Source organism: Diabrotica virgifera, chromosome 1 (assembly GCF_917563875.1).
Source record: "Diabrotica virgifera virgifera chromosome 1, PGI_DIABVI_V3a".
Taxonomy (NCBI): Eukaryota; Metazoa; Arthropoda; class Insecta; order Coleoptera; family Chrysomelidae; genus Diabrotica; species Diabrotica virgifera.
The window spans coordinates 54,486,176-54,511,586 of NC_065443.1; the positions used below are offsets into that span (position 1 = coordinate 54,486,176).

Below are 25,411 nucleotides of genomic sequence, written 5' to 3' on the forward strand. Positions count from 1 at the left end.
AGAAGAAGAGTGGAAAAATAAGGGGGAGGCCTACGTTCAACTTTGGACAAATGAAGGGCAAAAGATAGATAGATGACAAAACGACCACAATTTTGGCCGTACACTTTTTGTTGGAGTCAGATCGGCAGGGTCGGTACCTACTCTCATCATTCTTATCCCACTTCTATCCCTTTCTCTTTTGTGAGGATGTTCGCCCAATACGAAAGCTCGATAAAAGGAAAATGCAGAATTAATTATAATGTATTACTTACCTATAGAATTAAATTGTATCATGATTCATAGCCCTCTGTTACTAGACGAGATGTTTGTGTTATTATTACCTGCATTGGTGTACATTTAATTACTTTTTTATTATCCTATGGATATCCGATCGAAAGTATTGTTTTTTCTTCTCTATTACCCATATCTCTTTTCCCAGATGCTAATCGCCCACCTTATCGCCCCCTTTTCTCTATTGCCCCCATATCGCCCCCTTCGCTCTATCGCCCCCTGAAAATCTCAAATCGCCCCCAAGGGGGCCATCGCCCCCCGGTTGGGAATCACTGTCCTAGATATAACGTCTTTCTAATTTTAATACTATTGACCAGATGACGATTTGTGTTCATTCTTTTCAGTACTCATTCATTCGTAGTACTGCTGGTCCAACTTATTCTTAACATTCGACGGTATATCCACATTTCGAATGAATTATTTGTTGACGTCATACTGTTTTAATATCCAGAATTTTACCAAAAAAATGATTTTATTAACGTTTCGAAGCCCAAATCGGGTTTCGTTGTCAAAATACAAAATACTACTAAAATAAACAAAAATGTTGTTGCTAAGTAAAAAAAATTCTTCTAATGATTTATTTAATCTGACTCATTTATATTGGCAATTCAGACGTATATTATACATTTTAAAGTAGAAGACATTAAAATGATATCGCCAATATTTATGAGTTGCGTTCCTGGGACGACTTTACTAAAATATAGTTCATTCGTTTACATGAAATCAATCCCAACTCAAGAATATCCGTCACAAAAAAAAATCATAGCATGTGATCTGTCTTTAAAAAGACAACCAAATGCAACGACGACAGTAAAATTCTCGCGTTAGAGATTCCGTAGTAAATCACGAGGGAAAACCAGGAAAAAAGCCTCGTGATACTATCCCGACATCGTAAGTATTTGGTCTTACATTTAATTTACTTTCAAAAAACTAATACCAAATTCTGACTTTAATATGTTTAAATTATAAATAATATTAATAATACATAGATATACAATATCAATAAGTAATACTAAAATATAAAATTTGTACTAACACGATATGTTATTGACTTACTAATCATGGTTATAATATCAATATCATATCGAGTTAGTACAAATTTTATATTTTACTATTACTTATTGTATATCTATGTATTATTAATATTATTTATAATTTAAACATATTAAAGTCAGAATTTGGTATTAGTTTTTGAAAGTAAATTAAATGTAAGACCAAATACTTACGATGTCGGGATAGTATCACGAGGTTTTTTTCCTGGTTTTCCTTCGTGATTTACTATGGAATCTCTAACGCAAGAATTTTACTGTCATCGTTGCATTTGGTTGCCTTTTTAAAGACAGATCATATGCTATGATTTTTTTGTGACGGATATTCTTGAGTTGGGATTGATTTCATGTAATCGAATGAAGTATCTTTAAGTAAAGTCGTCCCAGGAACGCAACTCATAAATATTGGCGATATCATTTTAAAATCTTCTACTTTAAAATGTATAATATACGTCTGAATTGCCAATATAAATGAGTCAGATTAAATAAATCATTAAAATAATTTTTTTTTACTTAGCAACAACATTTTTGTTTATTTTAGTAGTATTTTGTATTTTGACAACGAAACCCGATTTGGGCTTCGAAACGTTAATAAAATCATTTTTTTGGTAAAATTGTGGCTTATTTCCCATTAAAAGTATGTAATTGATTATAAAAATACCACAAGAAAATAGCTTTAGAACAACTTTAATATCCAGGTCTCACAACCATATAGTAATAGAGACCACACATACTTTAGTGTTCTCAATATTATTGTGACTGACAGCTTGGGATTACATTAAAAAAATGGAGTTAAAAGCGAATAACGAATTTTTGTAGTTTTAAAAAAAATGGCTTTTTCTTCAGAATAGAAAGATTAGTATCAGAGATACGAACAAATGTTTAATAATGAAATTGTAGCTTATTTAATTCCCAAGAGCCTGGTTTGCAAAAATTTTTTCTACGGCAAAAATTCAGTGAACTACTGACAATTAAAACTTGTAATAACATGCAAAAACCATCTTTACCAACCCTTTCAAAGTCACCTCTTTTTGCGACTGAGGATTTTTAAAAGATTTAATAATAACACGCTTATATAGATCTTGTAAAAACCTACAAAATTCTTTTTTACCAAACTTTCTAAGATAAAAAATAAAAGTTACGGTTAAAAAATCAATATATTTTTTTGAAAAAAAAAAGGAGAAATTCAATTGGAAGCATAATAATGTAAGTTAGGGTGTTTTTAGTCATTGGCCTTATTCATTCTTCTTTATTTATGTATTATTAATATATTCTAGAAGTTTGAGTGGCTTAAAATGATTAATTCTTAAAAAACTAGAGTTAAAAGCGAATAACGAATTTTTGTAGTTTGGTAAAAAATGTCATTTTCTTCAGAATAGAAAGATTAGCATCAGAGATACGAAAGAATGTTTAAATATGAAATTGTAGGTTATTTAATTCCCAAGAACTTGGTTTAAAAATTTTTTTTCTACGGCTAAAATTGAGTGAATCGTAAATGCAATGCAATTGGTAAAACATTGATTTTTGGGGTGGCAACCACCCCCATGGTAAAAGCGCCTTTCGGCATCATATTGATTTTGATCCTTGGACTATTCACTACTTATTCTCAAATTTTCAACCAAATCGATTCATTCTGTAAAAATTGCGAGGTGAAAAGCTTCGGTTCCTGGACTACTATATTATTATGGTTAAATTTTCTTTATCATAATTCAGTGGCTTGTGTTTGAGTTACTTTCACGTTCATTGCCTTACTTTTACTTATCGCAATAAACTTAAGGTAAATACCTTAATATTTTTACATTATTTGTATAATTTGGTTGCCAAATTAATTATGTTTGGGTCGATGATCGATATAGCAACCTTGGCGCTTGTAATTTTGAAACAGAAGATATTTATTATTTTATTTCGACACAAGCTATGCTTTATGATGTAATTATGTGGGGTTAAAGATCTAAAAACAATATCCATAGGGATGAGGGGAAAGACAACGACGAAGGATGATGAAACATTGTCAGATATTTTTTGTTATTTTCTATTTTTCTTCATTCTTAAAAAAGTATGTTTTCCTCAGGAAACCAGTCTCCTCAATTTTCGCTGGTGCGGTGCGCCAATGATACTACATACATTTTCGGAATTTAATGTTACAACGATAAATGTACAGAATACAAATGAACTCATAATTATACACTTTTCTGTCTTGACCTATCGCTGCAGAGAATTATACCTAGCGTTCGCGTTCGCCAAGATCGGTCTAATTGAAGGATGCAATACATTTAGTGGGCCTGCTTTTCTTTGGTAATGTTATAAATGATGACTACAATCATCTGGAATTTTTCCTTCGTTGTAAATTTTGTTAAAGAAAGTGGTTAGGTAGGTAATGTTTTCCTCATCCAAAAGTTTAAGTAGCTCAGCAGGGATTTGATCTGGTCCGGGTGTTTTATTCTTTTTGGCTTGCTGTATTGCTTTTATGACTTCAGATTTCAGTATACTGGGATAAGATAAGCAGTAGTAGTAAAACTGGACAGTTTTCCTAAATGTTTTCTGTTTGTTGTCATTAACATTTGTCTATTGTAAAATTTGCATATTGCAAATTAAATGGGATGTTTATTAAAAAAAGTGCGAAAGTGGTCAAACCTACAAATGTGCACAAAAAATTCAACACCTGGCATCAACATATAAACAAACATCCTCCTCCTCCTAAGTGCCTTCTCTATTAAGGTTGACGATCAATATTGCAAATTTCTTTCTGTTCTGGGCTTGATGAATTAAGTCATTTCCTGTTGTGTGAGTCCAATTTCTGATGTTTCGTAGCCAAGATTTTTTAATTCTTCCTATACTCCTTTTACCTTCGAACTTGCTTTCTATTATTACCTCCCTATGGTGCATTGTGTGTCCTAGATATAACGTCTTTCTAATTTTAATAGTGTTGACCAGATGATGATGTGTGTTCATTCTTTTCAGTACTTACTCATTCGTAGTACTGCTGGTCCAGCTCAGGGCCGGCGATAACGGGCCTGCAAGGGATGCATTGCAGATTTGAGATTGAGAGATTTGCATTGCAGAATGAGATTTTTTCTGCTGGTATTATGTAAAATACTAAAATAAAAAAATATTTTTTTTAAATGTGGTTTAAATTCGTCATAATACCCTAATCTGTGTTTGTTAATTTTGCATATCACATAATATACAAAAATATGCAATGCCGAATAGAATTCTTACCATGTAGTAATATAATTTATTGGTCAAAGATATCATATTTCAACCAAAACAATTTTGCTCTTAATGAGAATGCTTTGTTTATGTTCTTCAAATTTCTTGTAAGTTGTTAGTTTTGTATCAGCAGTTATGAGAGGAAATGAATAATTTCTAGTAAAATAAACAAGATTGTGATTCTGTTTTCTTGACGCCCGCGCCTGTCTAATTTAAGTATTATGTAAATACCTATTAATAGGTATCAAGTTAAGTATTAATCCCATAAAAACATAATATTTAAAATAAACATTTTAAATTTAGTTCGAAAAAATCCGAAAGGTTGTGGGTTCGAATCTCACCAGGGTCAGAAATTTTTCATTTAATTTAAATTAATAAATGAATATAGTTTCTGTCCTTGTGGGATCGGTACTCACCGGAGGGACCGCAGACGTTCGGATACAATTAGCGTCTCTTTGCAAAGACAATGACGTCGACTTTGCAAAGTAACAAGACACTTACTCAACACACACACTACACATTACTCCCCTGACTTAGTGATAAGTTATACAATTACGTGGCTAAAGGTTCTAGTTCTAAACCAAGGCCAAAATCAGAGAAAAAAAATTTAGTTTAGAACTCTTATTTCGATTATAATACAGAATAGTTTGTAAGTTGTACGCTGCAGTTAAAAAATCTAGCATTCAATTAATATAAAATTATATTTTTGTTAAGCAGTCAGTACTATTATTAATCTACGGTTAAGTTATTATTTTATAAAGTAATACAGAGGATGTTCCATTAACCAGGGTATCTAAGGGAACGTTCAGTACAAAGCCTCCTTATTCGTTATGTACTGCGATGGGGAGGGGTGGTGGTAAATACAGCTTGGGGGTCAGATAGATACGGGGTCAGGTTACGCAGTGTAACCGGTTTGATCTTCGGACATGAGGGTCTCACTGTTCCATTTGAACACACATAATGTTCCCGTTCTTGAGGCTGGGGTTGTACGAGTATCTGTGTGTGTGTGGGGGGGGGGGGCGCCTGTGCTAGTTTTGCAGGCGGGCACCTTATACCCTAGCGCCGGCACTGGTCCAGCTTATTCTTAACATTCGACGGTATATCCACATTTCGAATGAATTCAGTTTGTTGACGTCATGCTTTTTTAATGTCCAGGTCTCACAGCCATATAGTAATAGAGACCACACATACTTTAGTGTTCTCAATCTTATTGTGACTGATAGCTTGGGACTTGGGATTACAGAGTGTTTTACGCATGTTCATGAAACCAGACCTTGCTATTTCAATGCGTATTCTAATTTTTTTTGGGTGGTCTAGAGTCTAGTTGACTATTTAGCTCTCTGCCCAGGTATATGAAGCTTTGGCTACTATGAAGGGTGGTATTTGTATGCTGGGTGTAGGAAACATTTATTTGTATGCTGGGTGTAGGAAGCATTTATTTGTATGCTGGGCGTAGGAAGCATTTATTTGTATGCTGGGTGTAGTTTGTTCATGGGGGTTTTTGTGGAATACCATAATTTTGGTTTTGGAAAAGTTAGTCAACAGTTAATGTCCAAGTCCAGCTTGTGACTTTCTTCTGACACACAAACATAAAAAGTGTTTAAATTTTTAAATTATAGACAAACTTACTTTTAAAAAGTGGTTAAATTTTTATTTATTATATGATTATTTATTATTTAATAATTATAATGATATTATATAATGCCTTACATGCCCACCTGTAAGAATGGAAAATGTACGAATACCAACAGTAACAGACGCTAAATACCTTGGCCTCCATCTTCGCCAACGTCTTACTTGGAAAAAACATATACAGACTAAAAGAAGACAACTATACTTGAAATTTTGGCAAATGTATTGGCTCCTTGGACGCAGATCAAAACTCAACATCCAAAACAAAATTCTTCTGTACAAAGCAATACTCAAACCTATTTGGTACATACCTCTGGGGCTGTACAAAGTCAACATCACTGAATATCATCCAAAGATTTCAGTCTAAAGTTTTAAGATCAATAGTGGATGCACCATGGTATGTAACTAATCAAACACTTCACGAAGACTTAAATATACCTTTCATCAGAGAAGAAATCCATCGAGCCTCGGAATCACAAAACGAGCGTACCATTCACCATGACAATGACTTAGTAAGGGAAGTATTCCATAATGGCCCTGCCACAAGGAGACTAGATAGAACCTGGCCTCAGGACCTATTTTAAAACTTAAACATAAATAGAATAAGATGAGATATCATTGGAAGTCTCTTTTTCATGCCCAAAAACATGGAACAAATTTACTTAATACTCTTTTAATGATGTAGATTGTAAATAAACATAATTACATAAATAAAAAAATATTATTTAATGATTATTTATTATTTTTATTAGTTCTACTCCTATTCTGAGTAGGTGGGAACTACTGGGATCGTGGGATCTTTGTTGGAATTTTATACCGTGCTGGACAGGCGGGTAGTGAGATGCAACTTGATAGATCTCCCTCGGCCTTCTTTGCTCCGGTCATTCGTTGGCTTGCAAATTTTTAAAAGCCACGAATGGTGTAACCAGAAGATTAGTTCTGATAAAGTTTTATTTGTAATATTGTTAATATTTAAAGTAAAATTTTCGTTCGTCTTTAGCAGATGCCGCCACGACATCCATGTCATCATAATCTTTCGTTTGTGGATCGAGGCTGACGGCCAGAATTTTATTGGTTCAGCGAGAATCAAATACGTGTTCTCTGAAGAAACTCTAACAAGAGTCGAAACTAGTTAGAGCACTTTTGGCGCTCTCTGAACTAACTTAAATAAGACGGCTCTTATTTCGATTCAAAACGAAATGATTATTTATTATTATGGTTAAATTTTCTTTATCAGAATTCAGTGTCTTGTGTTTGGGTTACTTTCACGTTTATTGCCTTACTTATCGCAGTAAACTTAAAAGATACCTTAATATTTACATTATTTGTATAATTTGGTTGCCAAATTAATTATGTTTGGGTCGATGATCGATATAGCAACCTTGGAGCTTGTAATTTTGAAACAGAAGATATTTATTATTTTATTTCGACACAAGTATGCTTTATGTAATGATGTGCGGTTAAAGATCTAAAAACAATATCCATAGGGATGAGGTAAGGCAGTAACTACGATGTTGGGGACCCCGGGGCAAACGTAATCTGGGGGCCCCCTACCCCCCAGCGCAAGGGGAGTCCGGAAAAATGTTTGATATTTAACCCCTTGAAAAGGCATTTTCCCTCCTGTGTGAACACCACACTCTCTTCTTTCTTTTTTTTTCAGCATGTCTTGCAATAATTATAAAATTAGCAGCGCTAATGAATACACCTTCATCTGTATCTGACATTGTGGACGGATCATCAACGAATGCGTTCGTACGCTACAATGTAAATGGTCTTACTTTGTAGCGAACGAATAACCAAGCGAACTACCAAGCAAACGTAAATGCACCTTAAGGTGCCAAGCAACTGCAATGTGAGCCAAACACAGTCAGTGAAGCTGGTCAGTGTAGTGGTGGGACTGATCCTAATGTGCTCATTCTATCTTACCCTTACCCTTCTTTTCAAAATGTGGTACCATGTGGTTCCTTTCACATACCAAGATGTGGTCTGGGAAAATGGGCAAAGTAGCAGGACTGGGACCAGGGGCCCCTATTCCGGTTGCATTTTAATTTTTATTTCGCCAAAATATCTAATTTCCTCAGCAACAATTTATATCTTTACGAAAGGTCTCGGGGGCCCCAGCTTAGCCCGGTTCCCCTCTTTGCAATGGCATTTTAGGTTTTGTTACGCCGAAATAACTAATTTCCTAACTAATAATTTAAATTTTTATGTTAAAGTCTCGGAGGTCCCAGCTTAGCTCAGGCCTCAGGGCCCCTGTTCTGTTCCAATTGCATTTTAGTCGAAAAAACTAATTTCCCCATTGAAAAATTAAGACTATGTTGCTGTCTTTTTAAAATTGTGTCATTTGAAAATATTTGGTTGATGTCGGCTTTTAAATTACATATTTTTATTTTCCTCGTTAAAATCTATGCACGGCCAACCAAAAGGAGGCCTCTGTGGGGCCCCCCTTGGCCGGGGGCCCCGGTGCACTGACCCGGTTGCCCCAATGGTAGTTACGGCTCTGGGATGAGGGGAAAGACAACGACGAAGAATGATGAAACATTTTCAGATATTTTTTGTTATTTTCTATTTTTCTTCATTCTTAAAAAAGTATGTTTTCCTCAGGAAACCAGTCTCCTCAATTTTTGCTGGTGCGGTGAGCCAGTGGCACTACCATGGGCGTCCGCAGGATCAAAACTAGGGGAGGGCAGATTTGAGAAATAAAAAAATTGGTTAGATAAGCAATAATAAATATAGACGTAAATTGAGTCTTCAGAGAGGGGAGAGGGTGAAGGGGTTTCCTAAGAAAAGTTTTGAAAATAACGTTTTTGGAGCCAAGATTATAGCTCAATGACTTCATACAAAAATGAAGCAAACTAAATATAATTTAAATATTTAAAATTTTTTTAATGATTTTTACAAAAACGTGATGCAAATTTAACAAGTTTCTTTCCTTCTGGATAAGTCTTCGATTTGTGAAGCAAGATAAATGGTCTGTTCCTAAACACTATTATTTAAACAACAATTTATGCGGATCAATTGTAAATTCTTGTAAAACTTTCTCTACAAACTCTTTCTTTTTTGGTAATATTTGTTTTCGATGAATGCTCATTAGAGCTAACCCATTAAAGGCGATCTTCGACCATTGTACTCCGCAGCCATGTTTTTATACTTTGATGACTGCTGAACGACCTCTCAACTGTACACGTAGTGCAAGGAAATGTTACGAGAATTTCCAGCAATTTTTTTGTTAACGGATAAAAAGTAGTGGACGCTCGAACCAGTTCCAAAATTTCAAGGGTGTTGAAGATGTCTAACTCATTGCGTTTTTTATTCCAATGCTCTACCCGTACTTCTAGCTCTGCATCTATTCCATTTCTTTCATAGTGGTTTAAGGATTGTCTCAGTTGTTCTAATTTAAGGCCGTTTAAATCAATTTTTGATAAATGCTTGGGATGCGGAAGAGTCAGAGCGAAGGCTGGCGTATTTTCTTCGGAAAACCGTGTCTCTAGAGAAGATATGAAAAAATCATGGATCGCCTCCAGTATTTAATAGGCGTATCAGCTGGTTGATTGTTTCTATGCTGTTGCTTGTCTACAGTTCTAGGGGTAGATAATTCAAAACCGCATTCTTCGGCTATCTTATTGGCTTCATGCAATAAAGTGTTTGTTACGTTCTCTGCGTTCTGTCTGTGTTTTTTAAAAATATCCATGATTTGACGAATATGTTCCGCTACCTTTAAAACATTAGTTTGCGCAGATTGTACGCGGTTGACTATAGGCTCTAGGTATTCAGAATACTTTGCAATCACAATGACAGCGACGATAAATCCTGACTTGCATGCCACAGAATGCAACTGATAAGATGTTTTTCTAGTGAGCAAATTTCCTTCAACGGATAGGGATTGCAAGGCCTGTACAATTTCAATGAAATTTTTTCGAAAAACCCTAATTACCTTGTATTTCTCCAACCACCGCGTTTCGCAGAGGCTAGGGATATTTGCTATCATATTTCTTCTTAATACTGATTCACGGAAGAAATTGGTTGTATAATTAATAGTTGCAATAGTATTTCGAACTTCATTTAAGCTATTTAAATCGTTCACAACTAAATTTAAGATGTGTGACGCACAGTGGAAAAAAAAGATTCGAATAGAAAGAAAATACGAATTCAGGGGTGGTTGCCGTTGCTGGCAGATTTAAAAAAATATTAGGTAAATAAAATAATAGCAGATTTCAAATTTTCATTAAAGTTTTGTTAAGTTTATGTGGTTTTTTCATCCCAGCTAAAATATAGAAACAGAGTGGTTGCATTCAAAATCAAGATTAAGTTACAAATTTGTATTTTTCTATATTGCTTATTCACCAATTTTACACTCGCCTCGTCCTCTCTAGGGGGGGGCAGCTGCCCCCCTCTGCCCCTCCCTGTGGACGCCCATGGGCACTACATACATTTTCGGCATTTAATGCTACAGCGATATGTACAGGTACAGAATACAAATGAACTCATAATAATTAGGTATACTTTTTCTGTCTTGACCTATCGTTTCAGACAGAATTATACCTCGCGTTCGCGTTCGCCAAGATCGGTCTAATTGAAGGATGCAATGCGGCGGGTTGTTCCAGTTTAGTCATCGTTGATGGATTCGTTGGAATTCCAACAGAATCAGCTGGAGCACTCAACACGTGGTTCGCTCGTGCACATGTCAAGTGAGCAGTGTCCTTCACGGAGCCCGCGGGATCGATCTTTTGGGCTCAGCGCGAGACAAAAGGTTGAAAAGAAATGGCATTATAATGCAGCGTTACAGAGTGACAGTAATGGGTTAGAGTGCGAGTTTACTATTTAAATACACCAAGAACTGGGTTATTTGGATTTGAAATTTACGGTATTGTCTACATGTTTATTTTTGTTTATTTTTACTGACATTTCTGCAGGAAACCGCAGATGCACTGCTGCTTTTCTTGATAACAGCAGTATGTTTGATTATCATTAGTAATTTATTTAGAAGCTCGTGTAAAGTGAATATAGGTAAACTATATTTACTCTAAAAAATCATGATATGAGCGTGTTTTTTGTATTTTCTCTTTATAAAGATGTTGTAAGTAGATACATTAGGTACTATTCTTTAAATACGACTTTAAAGTAGTTTTCAATCATTTAGAAGTTGTAATGTTTGTTTGTTTATTCTCCATATATTTAATTGTTGCCTATTCTTGAAAGCAACATTATTATTTTAATGGTGCTGTGTCCGGATAGTTTAGTTGTATGTACCTACATCTTGGACATTATCCACACTTTCTAAATTAGTCAATTAGGTATATACGCTTAATTTTTGACATTTTCTTTCCCGGCTGAGCTGAAAGTCGTATTCAAATTACAATTTTTTAACTTTTATAAACCTTTAAAATTATGTTGTCGGTATTAGTAGCGGTAAAACTTTTTATGATTTACCCTGTAAATTATGGGAAAAATCGCGAACACGCAAGACACTATTTCGATACAGCTAAAGGTTTTTCCTTGTTTTCTTCATATTGAAATATTGTTATGTAAATAACGAATCCTCCATACCTTATTTCTTTGTTCATGTTCTTTGTTTCACTGGTATTTTTAAGATTTTCTTTTAATATGGTTCACCACATCATATTGCATTCTACATTCTACAGAGAAACTTGCAAAACAGTTTTTCACCAAATACAGGTTTATGTATTTAAAAAAAATCTTCAATTTTTTTGTTTGTTTGTTCGGTTCTTTCAAAAATAAATATTTATTATTATTTTCATTGGACTATACGTCGACAGTTCCATGCATATTTTTGCATATCTGCAGAGCCGGTTTCAGAGTTTTGTGCGCCTTGAGGCAAAGATAAAATATATGCGTCCTCCACCAGTGACGTAGCCAGGCGGATGACCAGGGGGTTCGGAGACACCCCACAAATAATCCAAATACTGATGATATTTCGATTGATAGGTATTTGATATTAAGAACTGGGTTGTTTGGATTTGAAATTGACGGTATTGTCTACATATTTATTTTTGTTTATTTTTACTGACATTTCTGCAGGAAACAAACGTTTGTTTCATTATCATTAGTAATTTATTTAGAAGCTTTATTTATTTAGAAGGTAAAATATGGGATATACATAGGTAAATTATATTTTCGCGTAAAAAAATCATATTAGTGTCTTTTGTGGTTCCATGACATCTCGTAACGCGGCAGTTCGTAACCGGACAAATGGTGTTAACTGACATTTCGTAACAGCGACAGTTCGTAACAATACAGATTCGTAACGGACAATTGGTAACGTCCACATTAAATTATTCTGTGTATTTTTGTTAACGTGGAAACTAATTTTTGTTACAGTTATAAATGAAATTATTTTTATCAATTTAACGAATCAGTACTTATCAGGATGAATAATGAACATTTTTAAGACATTTCATATTTCGTGTTTCAGAATATAATAAAAGTATTTAAACCAAGTATTAAAGTATTAAAAGTCATCCCTCTTATCAACTATAACCGTTGATTGAATACCCCAATGCTATAACCAAAGAATATACACAAGATTTATTATAATAACAGCTAATTATAATCTTTCCTTTAAAAAATGTTTACTTAGAAAGTTGGGAATGTCTAAATACGGTTGTCGGCTTAAAGATTTCACGAATTACTTCATTATTCTTTGTCTAGGTACCTATATGCAAATATAAGGAAAAATAAGAAGGATAAACTTTTAAAAATATTGTTAAGAGTTTGTATGTCTTTAAAAATTTGTTTGTGTTTAAAGACTTTAATATATTCTGAAACACGAAATATAAAATGTATTAAATATGTTTATCCCGGTACTGATTCGTTAAATTGATAAACATAATTTCAATTATAACTGTAATAACAGTTAGTTTCCACGTTAACAAAAATAAACAGAATAATTCAATTTTGACGTTACGAATTGTCCATTACGAATTTGTATGGTTATGAACTGTCGCCTTTACGGTAGGGGAGCTCAAGCGGGGATTTTTGCAGTTACTCGAGCGCGTCAGATTATCATATGGGGAGAAACGTGGTACCCTGTATATTAGGGTGGGCCGAAAAAATTATTTGTTTAGTTTTAATACACAATACCCCCAAAAAGATGCCTTTTGGTAAGTATAATCACTGTATTTTTTTTAGGATTTTTAAAAAAACATCTTCAGCCCTCTACCACCCCTAAAGTGAACCCTAAATCAAAATTATTTAATTTAATTAGCAATACCTGTAAAAAGTTTCAATTATATGCAAAGAGTTCATGTTATTTTTTTTATACATTTAGAATAAGATATTCTACCCTCTACCAACAGATAATGATCTTGAATCAAAAATAAAAATAATAAATTCACAATTATTTCTGAAAAATTGTGTGTAAATATGGGAAACTACTGCACATTTTATAGGGTGTTGGGAAATAAAACAAAATTTGAACTGAACTAAAAGTTTATTGGAAACCGAAAACAAACAAAAATATAAATATCCTATTTTTAAACACACTAAAATGCGAAATAAAAATCAATAGAAAAATGCGTTCATTCAATTTTAAATTGTGCTTTGTTATCGTAAGTTACAAGAAAGTCTTTTGATTTTATTTTAGATCGAATAAATCCGTCTCTGCGTTCTGGCCCTGTAACTAGCAAAGATGATTCCGAAACCAATTTCACACATCTCTCCACAGCTTGCGTGTGGCATGGATATTTTGGAAAGTCAAAGTCTGCAATTATAGAGCTATCAATTAACTGTTTCAGCTCATCATCTGGTATGTCAGCTAACATTGGTGGGGCCGTTACTTCACATTCACTCCAGTTTATTAACTCAAAATACTCCGCAGCATTAAAGTTTATTTCTGGTATTTTAAACTGCCTTATTCCGACTTTTTTCTCTTTTCTGGCTTTAATAATTCTCCGTAAAGCTAATTCTCGTACCCATTGACGATTATCTGTTAACATACATAAGAGAAGATTCTCCGGATGAATATAATAGGAGTTTCGTTGGATAACTGCATCTATAATATTTTTAAGATCATCTCTTAAATATCTTGATAGTGTAATGGATTTGAAAACATGCAAACTGGCTTGTGTGCAACTTGGATTAAGCTTTATAAAAAACCACATTGGTGCATAGACTTTAATTATAAATTGAACAAGATCTTTCAATCTTGATGTAGGATGTTCGGTTCCAACGTAGAGGCGGAGAACTCTATTTGCCATTGTCAGCCATCTGGAATGAGCTAACTTTCCAGGGCTACGATTTGCTAAATTTTCATAGACGTTGCCATTTGATATTGCTTGGCATATGTCGTACAGATATGACTGGTCTGAGCTTAATTCTTTAGATGGTATTGTTAGTTCTGGGAGATCACTTTCAATTATTTCAAAATCTACGATTGGAAGGTGTTCGCATTTTTCCAATAATTTCCCGATCACTCCAGAGAATTGACGAGGTCCAGTAGTAGCTCCATCCAAACGTTGAAATAAATGTCTCAATGGCAACTCATTAGCATGTAAGGCACACACAAACCATTGCAAAGGTCGCTTAAGTTCATTTTCGATATATGTTATAACTCCATTTTTATGTCCAGTATTCACTATGGTTCCGTCACAACCAATCGCCACTAAATTATCCAAACAGAAGTTATTTGAAATGAGAAAGTCTATTATTGCCTTTCCAATTGACTTGGCTGAGCCTGCAGATGGGGTAACGTGCCCCAAATAAACAGAATTCGGTTCTTCTATCAATGACACATGTTCTTCTGCAATAGTTCTTTTATGATATCTCTCACCTTTCTTTTCCTGCACTAAGGTTTTGTCCTTCCTGCCATCAAAGTAAATACTCTTAATGGGTTTATTTGTAGACTGAAACTCATTACTAAGGATATTTCTGTTCTTTTGACGAGCTCTTCTAACTTTATTTTTATCGATTACTTTTGAGGTATCACTATCGCAAATAATTCCCACATCTTTTAATACAGCTGTGGCAACAGCAGCTGCTGACCTGTCAGAAATTCCATATTTGTCACATATGGTACCTAATGTGGGCAACTTTATCCTCATTTGACTACAGGATGGTTTCGACGGTAAATCAATATTTGCAACACTAGGTGAGGCTTCAGATGAAGAAGAATTGTCAGAGTCTGTTGATAACCTAGTGACCTCAGTAGAACAGCTGGGCATAGAAATATTGTGAAATTCAGATTTGAATTTTTGTACTCGTTCTGTTTCTTTTGTTTGTCTCTCCGTCCTTACATTCAACTTTTTAGTTGTTTCACGATCAACAGTTCCTATAGCCATATCTCTAGTGGACCGTTGATCCAAAAGAAATTCCTGTTCCTGCTTTGGTACTTTTCTTGATTTATCACACTTGCATGCAGAAAAATCACACTTACAGGCAGCAATGTCGAACAACTTATCCCTTGTTTCCTCTTTGAAGCTGGTAATCTTTAACTCATATTGAACATTTCTTTTGCTTTTTGGATATCTGATAAGGTTTAAATATTTATTATGATATTTACGTAATAATTGCATGATGCGGTCCTTTGACACGGTTGGAATTGACGCTGATTCCCATATACTTTTGATTTTTGGCACAAGCACTTCACAAACTTCATTAAAACTTGGTTCCTTTCCAAAATATTTAGTAAACTTCAGTTCATAACGAATAAACAAATAACATCGAAGCACATGTTCTATCGTTGGTAAAACATGACAGTTTAAGTCGACTGGGTTACCGAAAATTGGACATTCTACTTTACTTCTTGTAATATTTAATTTTAAAGCAGCCATATTTATGGTCGTGCTAGGTATTCACGCAAATACAACAAACACAATCTATTCGTCTTGGCTTTCAACAAATAAACAATAAACATGCGTTTCACCCGAAAGCTTATTTCGCACTAAGAAGATAAGCGACGACAAGTACCATAACTCTCGACGATCCATCTCAGCCGGGACTGTTCGATTGTATCCGAGGCTTCACGACCAAGACCATCAGTATTAAATACTTTTATATTATATTATTATACTTTTTATGCTTTAAAGTTATACGGAGTTAATTTTACATTTTGTGTTTGGAAAAAGTTGGAAAATTGAGATTTTATTTTAGTTAGAGGGTGGTAGAGGGCTGATAAAATCATTTTAAAATAATAAGAAAAAAACAAAAGATTTATACACGGTAAAAGACAAACTTTGAGCGGTATTGTGTTCCTAATTTATTTATTTATTTTTCAAGGTCACTTAAGGGCTGGTAGAGGGCTGAAGACATTTTTTCAAAATAAAACAAAAAATCACAAGTATTTTTTACACATATACGCATCTTTTTACGGGTATTGCGTTCCTGTTTGATTCGTTTTTTTTCTGAAGTCCAGTTTCGGCCCACCCTACTGTATATGTACATCTACCATATATTGGCTCTTAACACAGGGGAGTTCGTTCAGGGGCCCCGAAAAAAAATCTATCCTTAAAAATACTCGAAATTGTCAGATTAAGATAAGGTAAGTTAACTACATGCAAAAGAGTGTATATTTCAAAAATCTGACGATTTGAGCGGGGCGTACGGAAATGGGCGAGTCAAAAAGTTTCAAAAAAAAGCGAAATGAACATCAGATCGAAAAATTAAAAACTTACTCAAAAGAATATATTAAAAAAAAAGAATGTGTGTGTACTTTGTACGCACGTAAGAAGTTATACTTCTATTATTTGTAATATAATCTAACTTCATATTATGATTTTCAAGGAAATCAATATATCTACTTTAAACAGTTTTTTTGTATTGTATTTAAATATTAAACTAATTTTAAAAAGAATTAAAGGAATACCAAAAATTAAAAAAAATATGACTTTGTTCGGATTTGAACGGAGGATTTCTAGCTAGATCCGTAGATGAATGCTCTACCGATGAGCTACCACCGTTCTGTATACACACGATCGTTTCTCGGACATAATTACAATCACGGTGACAGATAGATTAATGGAAAATAAACATTTTCAATAATATTTATTACGAGGAAGACAAATCCACAGACACAAAAATTATAATAAATATATTTACTAAAAACACTAATAATATATTCTTTTCACGCACACCTTACTTGCGCTACATAACTTTAAAGATGTAGCGACTAATACCATACTGTCGGTGTGCGCATGCGCCCAGAAAAATAAAAATTCACCCTTGTGCCTAAAGAAGTATAACTTCAAAAATAATTCATTAGTGGAAAGTGGAGTGAATTTCTAAACGTGTGGACACCCATGGAAATAAAATACTGGCTACGTCACTGCTCTCCATTCACACAAAAAGCTTGTAATCAGAATATTATTTATTAATACACCTATATGACAAACAACTAAATAGATCCAAGACCTACAATTATGCATTGTTTGTAAACAACAGGAAGTGTAGGTGTACAACCTATGATGTTTTATAAGAATAAGAACCGTAACATTGACTACAGGCTTTATTCAAAATAAATAAATTTAAATTTAATACCCCTTCTTTTAGTCATCGCAAATTCTTTGATCTCGTGATCTACATAGATTTATTAGGTCCAATATTTCTTGTTCAATTGACATAAATACAAGACCGCCTAATCGTTTCTGAAATATCTTTTCTTCTTAGCCTTCTATCGTATATTTTTGTACATACGCCTTTACCAACTTTTTCCATCCATCTCCAATCTGACCAATTTGTTCCGGGAATCTTTTTAATCTTTTTAGGCCGATGTCAGATTATGCGTTTTCCGGTCAAAACGCATAGTGTGACAGACCGGTCCGGTTGCGTTGGAAACGGATGCGTTTTCACCGCATCCAGACAAAACGCATAATGTGGCATCGCACTTAATGTCAGCTATCCTGCTCATCTTCTTTATCTTCATCGTTGTCATTGACGTTCTTCCTCTTGATATTCTATCTTTTTAGGGTCTCCAATGTTGTATTGTGGAATTCCAAAGTTAGTCTTCTTGTCTGACAGTGTAGCCTGCGAAGATCCATTTGAGTTTGGCAATAGTTATGATCCAGGTTTGACCATCATCTTGTCTGTCGAATGGTTGAACACTTTGCCCACTTGTTGAGGTATTTTGCGGTCCTTAAGTATTTAACTGCGTTTTTCTAATCCTGCCATGTTAGCCTTGCTCTTCTAGTGACTTCCACACTTTGGTTCTCTTAGTTAGGTACAGTCGAACCCGCTTATTGGAATAGCCTTCGTGCCAAGCAAAAATATTCCTATAACCGGGATATTCTAATACCCGATCATTGATGGCTGGTAGAAATAAGTGTACCTACTGAGTAGACCTACATAATAATAGTACATACTATATATGTACCTACATTTATATTATATTTATATGGTTTTAGGTCATTTTATGAATGATACAGCAGTGTAACTTATTTTATTAAAAAACCAAATTATATTTTCTGTGCATAAATCCATTAATAAGCATGAAATGTGTGCAATATGTACACATGTATATATTATCTTATTTAAAATGCATACGCCAAAATTACTTCTCATTTTTTTTTGAAAAATCTTGAAGTTATACAAATTAGAAAAAATTACATTGAATTGGCCCTCCAGAAATATTCTTATAATATTACAAACGGTTAGGACTTGCCAAATTGGATGGAATATCCACAAAATCGAAAAAATCTTCATCTTTCGCCTCATCTTTCGCTTTAATATTGAGTTGGGCGGTTTCATTGTTTTGTTCTAAATCTTCAGTATCTTCGAAAACCGATAAATGATCGTCAAAAGAAACAACTCTTAAAAATATTCGTCCGTTATTTTGTCGAATTCTGTGTTTTGATGAATTGGCAGGCAAAAAAGGGATTGTTAAAATATTCAAACTCATGTCGGGTTTATGGACAGGGCGGTTATCAATAAAAGAGAACATTTCTATTCTTGTCTGCCATTGTATTGTCGAAGTCAATAAACCATTTACCAATAACATTTATAACTGCAACGAGGTGAGTCGCAATAGAAATTTTTACAAGTTTTGTGAGACAAGTAAAAGTAGGTATTTTATGGCCTGTTGTATTTCGTAAAAGGGTCCAACTGGTGCGTAATAAAGTATTTATTATCCGAGAAATATAATAAACCAGACATAATTTTAATTTTTTTGGAAAATATGAATAAACAGTTTTTCGTCCACTTGAACAATATTCGGTTAAGCGATATTAATTCATTAAAACGTATTCCTATAAGCGGATACATTTACTAAGGAGTAAATAGAAACGTTTCGGGACCTCAAATTTCTATTCCTTAAACCGGGATATTCCTATAACCGGTACTCTAATAAGCGGGTTCGACTGTATTGTTCTAATTGTTTCATGTATGTACGTCTTGCCTTGTATTGATCTTTTAATTTTTTTTGGTTTTTTTTTATAAATTTTGTAAACAATGAACAAGGTGTAGCAGAAATACCTAATGTCAGTTTTTAATGAGAGATATCTATTATATTGAAATTTTGTAGATATTGTTAGAACATCTCAACAATAATGAAGTTATCATCTTCATGGTCAAATAAGTAGAGAATTAAAATTGATGAAACAAAATCAGTCCAAGTGACTTTTACCTTGAGAAGATACAAGTGTCCCCCAGTTTCACTTATATATGTTACGGTAAAAGTAGATACTTGATGATTGTGTATAATTACCGGTAATTGTAAACAATTACCAGAGCCGACGGTAAATGTAGGAAATTATTTTCAATTATCTACTTTTACCGGTAATTGTATACAATTACCAAGGGCCAGCGGTAAAAGTAAGTAAAACAGCTATTCAAGAAGTGTAATATTTATGGAACTGAATTAAAAAAAAGACACTTTGTTTAACCTGAATTGAGCTTTTCGCCTGAACTAATACTACTACTTTACTTACTTACTACTTCTGACATGGCAAACTCTCAAAGAACTTGGAATTACACAACTTTCACAATTACAATGAAATGTTTAGCTTTGGAACTATGAAAATGAATGATTTTTTGCAGATGGCAAATTGACTGTTGCTACACAACTGTGGCAGTCGCCCTTCTTTAGTACCTAATTCGTAAAATTCATTTTAAACAATCGTAAAAACAGCCAAGCATTTCTAGAATCCCTTCGTGCCCTGCCAACATGACCTTCATTTTTGGCCCTTCGCTTCGTTATCGAACGTATTCGCTTCGTATACTAAACAGATACGAAGCGAATACGTTCGATAACGAAGCGAAGGGTCAAAAATCGCGGTCCTGGCACTGTATATTTTATCGTATCACCGACATTACCAGGGGAAAATTTCAAGTTTGATGTTTTAAGCATTTTCTTCGCTTGGTTCCTTTGCATGTGTCCTTTTAATTGCAACAGAATCTCGCCTCTCTGAAATTAGATTAGAAAATAGTTCTTCTGAATCACGTTAGATTCATTCACTGATAGTTGTTAAGGTTATTCTGGTCCTTGTTCTATTAGAAGCTCATGGGACTTGTTCCTTGTTCTATAGACCTTGTTCTATTAGAAGCTCATCAACTTCAGCTTCTTCACGTTCTTCAGAATCAGGACCTGACTAGGTTTCTTCTACTCGTTCTTTTATTTCCAAATCTTCTTGAGTCGAAATCTTTTCTATAGCATCTTCTGGCAGTGATGAAGTTTTAAAACCAATTTTGGCAGGAACCCCAAATATAGCTTCATATGGACTGCACTTGATGCCAGAAGGGTAGGCTTGGTTCTTGGCGAATTGTACAGATCGAAGACCCTCTGACAACTTGTTGGCTTGGTTGCTTTGCAACCAGGAACTTAGTATATTTTCAATGTCTTTATTCGCACGTTCAACAGATCCTTGTGACTGATTGTGTCTTGGCTTACCGTGCACTATCTGCAAATCTTTCCACATAAAGCACACTTCTTATTTAATTGTGTCGGAGAATTCTCGTCCATTGTCGCTTTGAAGAGCTTTAAAGCCACAAAATATATCAAGAAGAACTAATGTAACTTCTTCTGCACGTTTAGTTTTCAACTTCCATAATTGTACAAATTTTGTAATACCAAGTGATCTTGGAAGAGATAAAAATGAACTTTAGTTAATTATCTGCTTATGCTTGCATATCTATCAAATCTATTTTACATCTAATATTCATTTCTTTTTGACAGTATAGGTTTCACTACTAAACGTTTTTTGGGAACTTTAGATTTTTTCTGGCAAGTTTCACATAGGTCCAAATAGATCGTTATGATTTCTACAGCTATGTATTGTGGCATTCCGCTTGCGTGTCGATCGCTATACATAATTTGAATTTCTTACTTTTACCAAGATCCTCTGGGAAATGTATACAATTACCGGTAAAAGTAGGAAATAAAGGGTTTTTAAAGAATATTTCCTACATTTATCGTCGACTCTGGTAATTGTATACAATTAGCGGTAATTGTGTACAATTACCAGATTATCTACTTTTACCGTACCTAACATATACAGGGTGAGGCAGATAACTGGCCCATTAGAAATATCTCGAGAACTAAAGGCAACAGAATCATGAAAATTGGAATAAGGGGGTTTTGAAGGATGATCTATTAAATGAAAGTAGTTTCATCTCTTTGCAACTTCCGGTTATACCGGAAGTTGCTTATAACTTCGTTTTTTTAATGGGACACCCTGTATATTTTTACATTTTTGGATTCTCTTCGATGTCTTCTTTCTTAAAATATAAGGTTTTGTAATATTATACAGGGTATTTTAAAAGATAATTACGTTTTTTTATTAATTTCGTAGCAACATTCACACCCTGTAGAATTGTAGTAGTTTGACATCTAAAACTCTACTTACGTTCAAATGATTTTTAATATACTCTACTATTGTTAAGAATCATTAGTATAGCTAAATTTTTAATTTTAGTATACAGGGTTGGTCGAAACTCGGAATGAGTATTTTCTGAGTTTTCTTAAATGGAACACCCTGTATTTTAGTATTGTAATGAAATGATATTTTATGGTACTTTTTTATTTCTTAAGCATTCCCTATACCTACCTAACTGCTTTAATTTGTGCTTAATTGTTAATCGCACCAACAATCTTAACTAAGTAGGTATTTCGATAGCTAAACCATTATTGGTAATTTTAAGGACCAGTCTGGATTAATATGTATTTATTTCTGAAAAATTATTTGGGATTGAGTATTTTCACGGCCAACCTAATAAAATTTTACGTATTTTTTGTTGCAATTAATGTTTAGCTTGAATCACCAATAACTCACAAATTAAAGCAGTTAGGTATAGGGAATGCTTAAGAAATAAAAAAGTACTATAAAATATCATTTCACTACAATACAAAAATGCAGGGTGTTCCATTTAAGAAAACTCAGAAAATACTCATTCCGAGTTTCGACCAACCCTGTATACTAAAATAAAAAATTTAGCTATACTAATCATTCTTAACAATAGTAGAGTATATTAAAAATCATTTGAACGTAAGTAGAGTTTTAGATGTCAAACTACTACAATTCTACAGGGTGTGAATGTTGCTACGAAATTAATAAAAAAACGTAATTATCTTTTAAAATACCCTGTATAATATTACAAAACCTTATATTTTAAGAAAGAAGACATCGAAGAGAATCCAAAAATGTAAAAATATACAGGGTGTCCCATTTAAAAAAACGAAGTTATAAGCAACTTCCGGTATAACCGGAAGTTGCAAAGAGATGAAAATATTTTCATTTAATAGATCATCCTTCAAAACCCCTTTATTCCAATTTTCATGATTCTGTTGCCTTTAGTTCTCGAGATATTTCTAATAGGCCAGTTATCTGCCTCACCCTATATACCTACTTCACTTATATTAACAATATTCAACTTTCTCAATACTCTAGTACCAAAAACCTAGGAATACATCTTAACTCAAAATTCAATTAGAAATGAGTGTTTTATAGTGTCTTCAGTACTAAAATCGTCATTCAAATGCTATACTTGTAGAGGTTAGAAACACTCTTCAACTCTTCAAAATGTCAGAAACGTTAGTGAACTAATCGTTAACAGACGGTTAAAGGTTAAATAAGACTAATTTGAATGCTCGAAGACAAACTATTCGCTCCGAGCGTTAACAAAGTGTCAAAGCAAAATCGACCGACCTGCTCATGGTGGCGGTTTTTTGAAATTTTATAAGGACGCTTTGTGTATTTTTAAATGAGACATTTAAAAAAATGTCGTGTCACGCTCGTGATATTATGTATTAATATAAACAGAAAATAAAAACGCACTATAAATTCTTCACTTTCCAATATTGATTATCAGTTTGATTTTGTATGCATAACCTCACTATCGCAGTTTATGTCAATAAATATTTATTAACGAAAAAGAAAATATTTTGTTGCACTATAAATTACAGTATAAATTAATAACTAATGAATTCTAACAATTGTATTCGGTTATTATCACTACAAAATAAAATATTCAAGTTTAACAAAATAATCCCATAAGACTCAATATTAAAACGTCCTTACAAAATCTGATAGCGTATCACGTGACTGTACGTAGAGGGGAGACGCACGGAGCCAATAGGAGCAGAACTTTCCATGAAACATCGTGTAGCCAGATTACATTTCGCTAAAGAGAATCGCGAAAGAGTATGGAGAAAGGATGGTGAACGATATGCCGAGTGTACCTACTTTTTAGCCTTAGTATAAGTTTTCAAGGAGGTTCAGTTATGGTGTGGGCTGCTAAATCTTTAGATGCGCATACAGAATAAATTGTACGTTGTCCCTAGGGGATCTCTGACTGCTGATGAATGAAGCAAGGTGGATTAACGCACAATGGAATGGCGTCTTAGATTTTAGGTATACAGAGGTACAGGAAGACCTTCAACACAGTGGTTGGATAATATACAGATTGTATGATAATGTTGACCTGTTCAATCTTCATCCACCTTCCCCCTTCGTGATTAGGTCATTACCTCTTTCGGTGATGGTTGATGGACCCGGTGAAAATTCTTGATTGGGTCTTACTTTTATTATTTATTCTTGTACTTACGTCCCTACATGCCAAAATTTGATATTTCTATACCTAAACTTGAATTTCATTTCTTGTTGTCATTTTCGACCTTGATGTTATCAAGTATAAGGAGGCTCAATATATCTCCCTGTCGGATCCCATTCACCGCAGATTTTAGTTAGGCAAGTACATACTTAGTTTCTTCGTTTTTATTTGGTTTGCATTATCTATTGTATGTCTAAATATGGATGACATCTTTCAGTTTGGCACGATCAAATGCTTTTAATATATCTGAAACGTCGGCACAGACGAAAATTAATTCGCTTTCCTCGAATTATTTTAAAATTTGTACAGGGTATATAACTTTAAAGCACATGGTATACACCTACTAGATTTTTATATTTGCTTTAATTCATTATAGTATATTAGCGTGGGAGAATAAAGTTTTATCTCATTTGTGTTTTAATTTGTTCGACACTTGTATTGTTTCACAATTATGTTTACACGTTGCAATAAATAAAACGAAACCCATATTATAGATATATACGATTATTGAACGATACGACTGTATCAAGATAAATGTGGAGAGCTAGTATAATATTTACCTCTTAGATAGTTTCCACGACTATTTCAAACAAAAACTATCGTTGTTGTGAAAATAAAGTAAACATGATGCTAATGCGACAATGAACTAATAAACAAATTTATGCAGCCAGAAAAATATCCGTTCAAAATGAAATTTTTGTTTTTGTTTAGTAGCAGACCACCGCCAAATTAAAAGAAGTTCCACTTCCAAAGAGGCCAAAGTTTTTCAATTTTATGGAGAGCGGTATCAGCATTCTTCATCAACATCAAAATGCACAAGTAAGTACAAGAATTAGGTAATTCAATTGATATTTATTTGCGCATTTAGAGCAAGAAATCTTCTTGTTCTTTAAGTGCCGTCTCGTAATCGGAGGTTGGATATCATCATCACTATCTTTACTCTATCTGCCGCTGCTTTGAAGAGTTCTATAGAACTGTATCTAAACCAGTCCCTTAAATTCTTCAACCATGACACTTCCTCTCTTCCTATACTCCTTCCTCCTTTTATCTTTCCCTGTATTATCAGTCTTGTCATGAGGATGGTTTTAGAAGGATGGGCCTGTGGAGTAATAGTAGCTGGTAGGAAAATCTCCAATTTAAGATTTGCTGATGACACTACACTTATAGCAGCAAATGAGCAAGAAATGTTTGATCTTCTGCGAAGAGTTGAGTACGAAAGCAATAAAGTTGGTCTGAAAATCAATAGAGCTAAGACAAAA

General features: G+C 33.9%; 2 protein-coding genes across 8 annotated transcripts in view; one reads left to right on the forward strand and one right to left on the reverse strand.

Moving 5' to 3' along the window:
* The window catches only part of LOC114328595 (uncharacterized), a 288,450-nt gene that overhangs the window by 123,510 nt on the left and 139,529 nt on the right, over window positions 1-25,411 (reverse strand). The window lies entirely within an intron of this gene.
* LOC114328597 (uncharacterized) overlaps window positions 1-25,411 on the forward strand; it is a 109,847-nt gene that overhangs the window by 4,559 nt on the left and 79,877 nt on the right. For 3 of the 7 annotated variants that reach the window (XM_028277479.2, XM_028277485.2, XM_028277487.2), the window contains exon 1: window positions 24,632-24,971. In XM_028277479.2, coding sequence (XP_028133280.1) covers window positions 24,964-24,971 — 8 coding nt within the window. In that variant the 5' untranslated portion in view covers window positions 24,632-24,963. Of the gene's footprint in view, window positions 1-10,783; window positions 11,026-24,631; window positions 24,972-25,411 lie in introns of those variants that run through there. The other 4 variants (XM_028277480.2, XM_028277483.2, XM_028277481.2 and 1 more) reach the window with 4 other exon arrangements.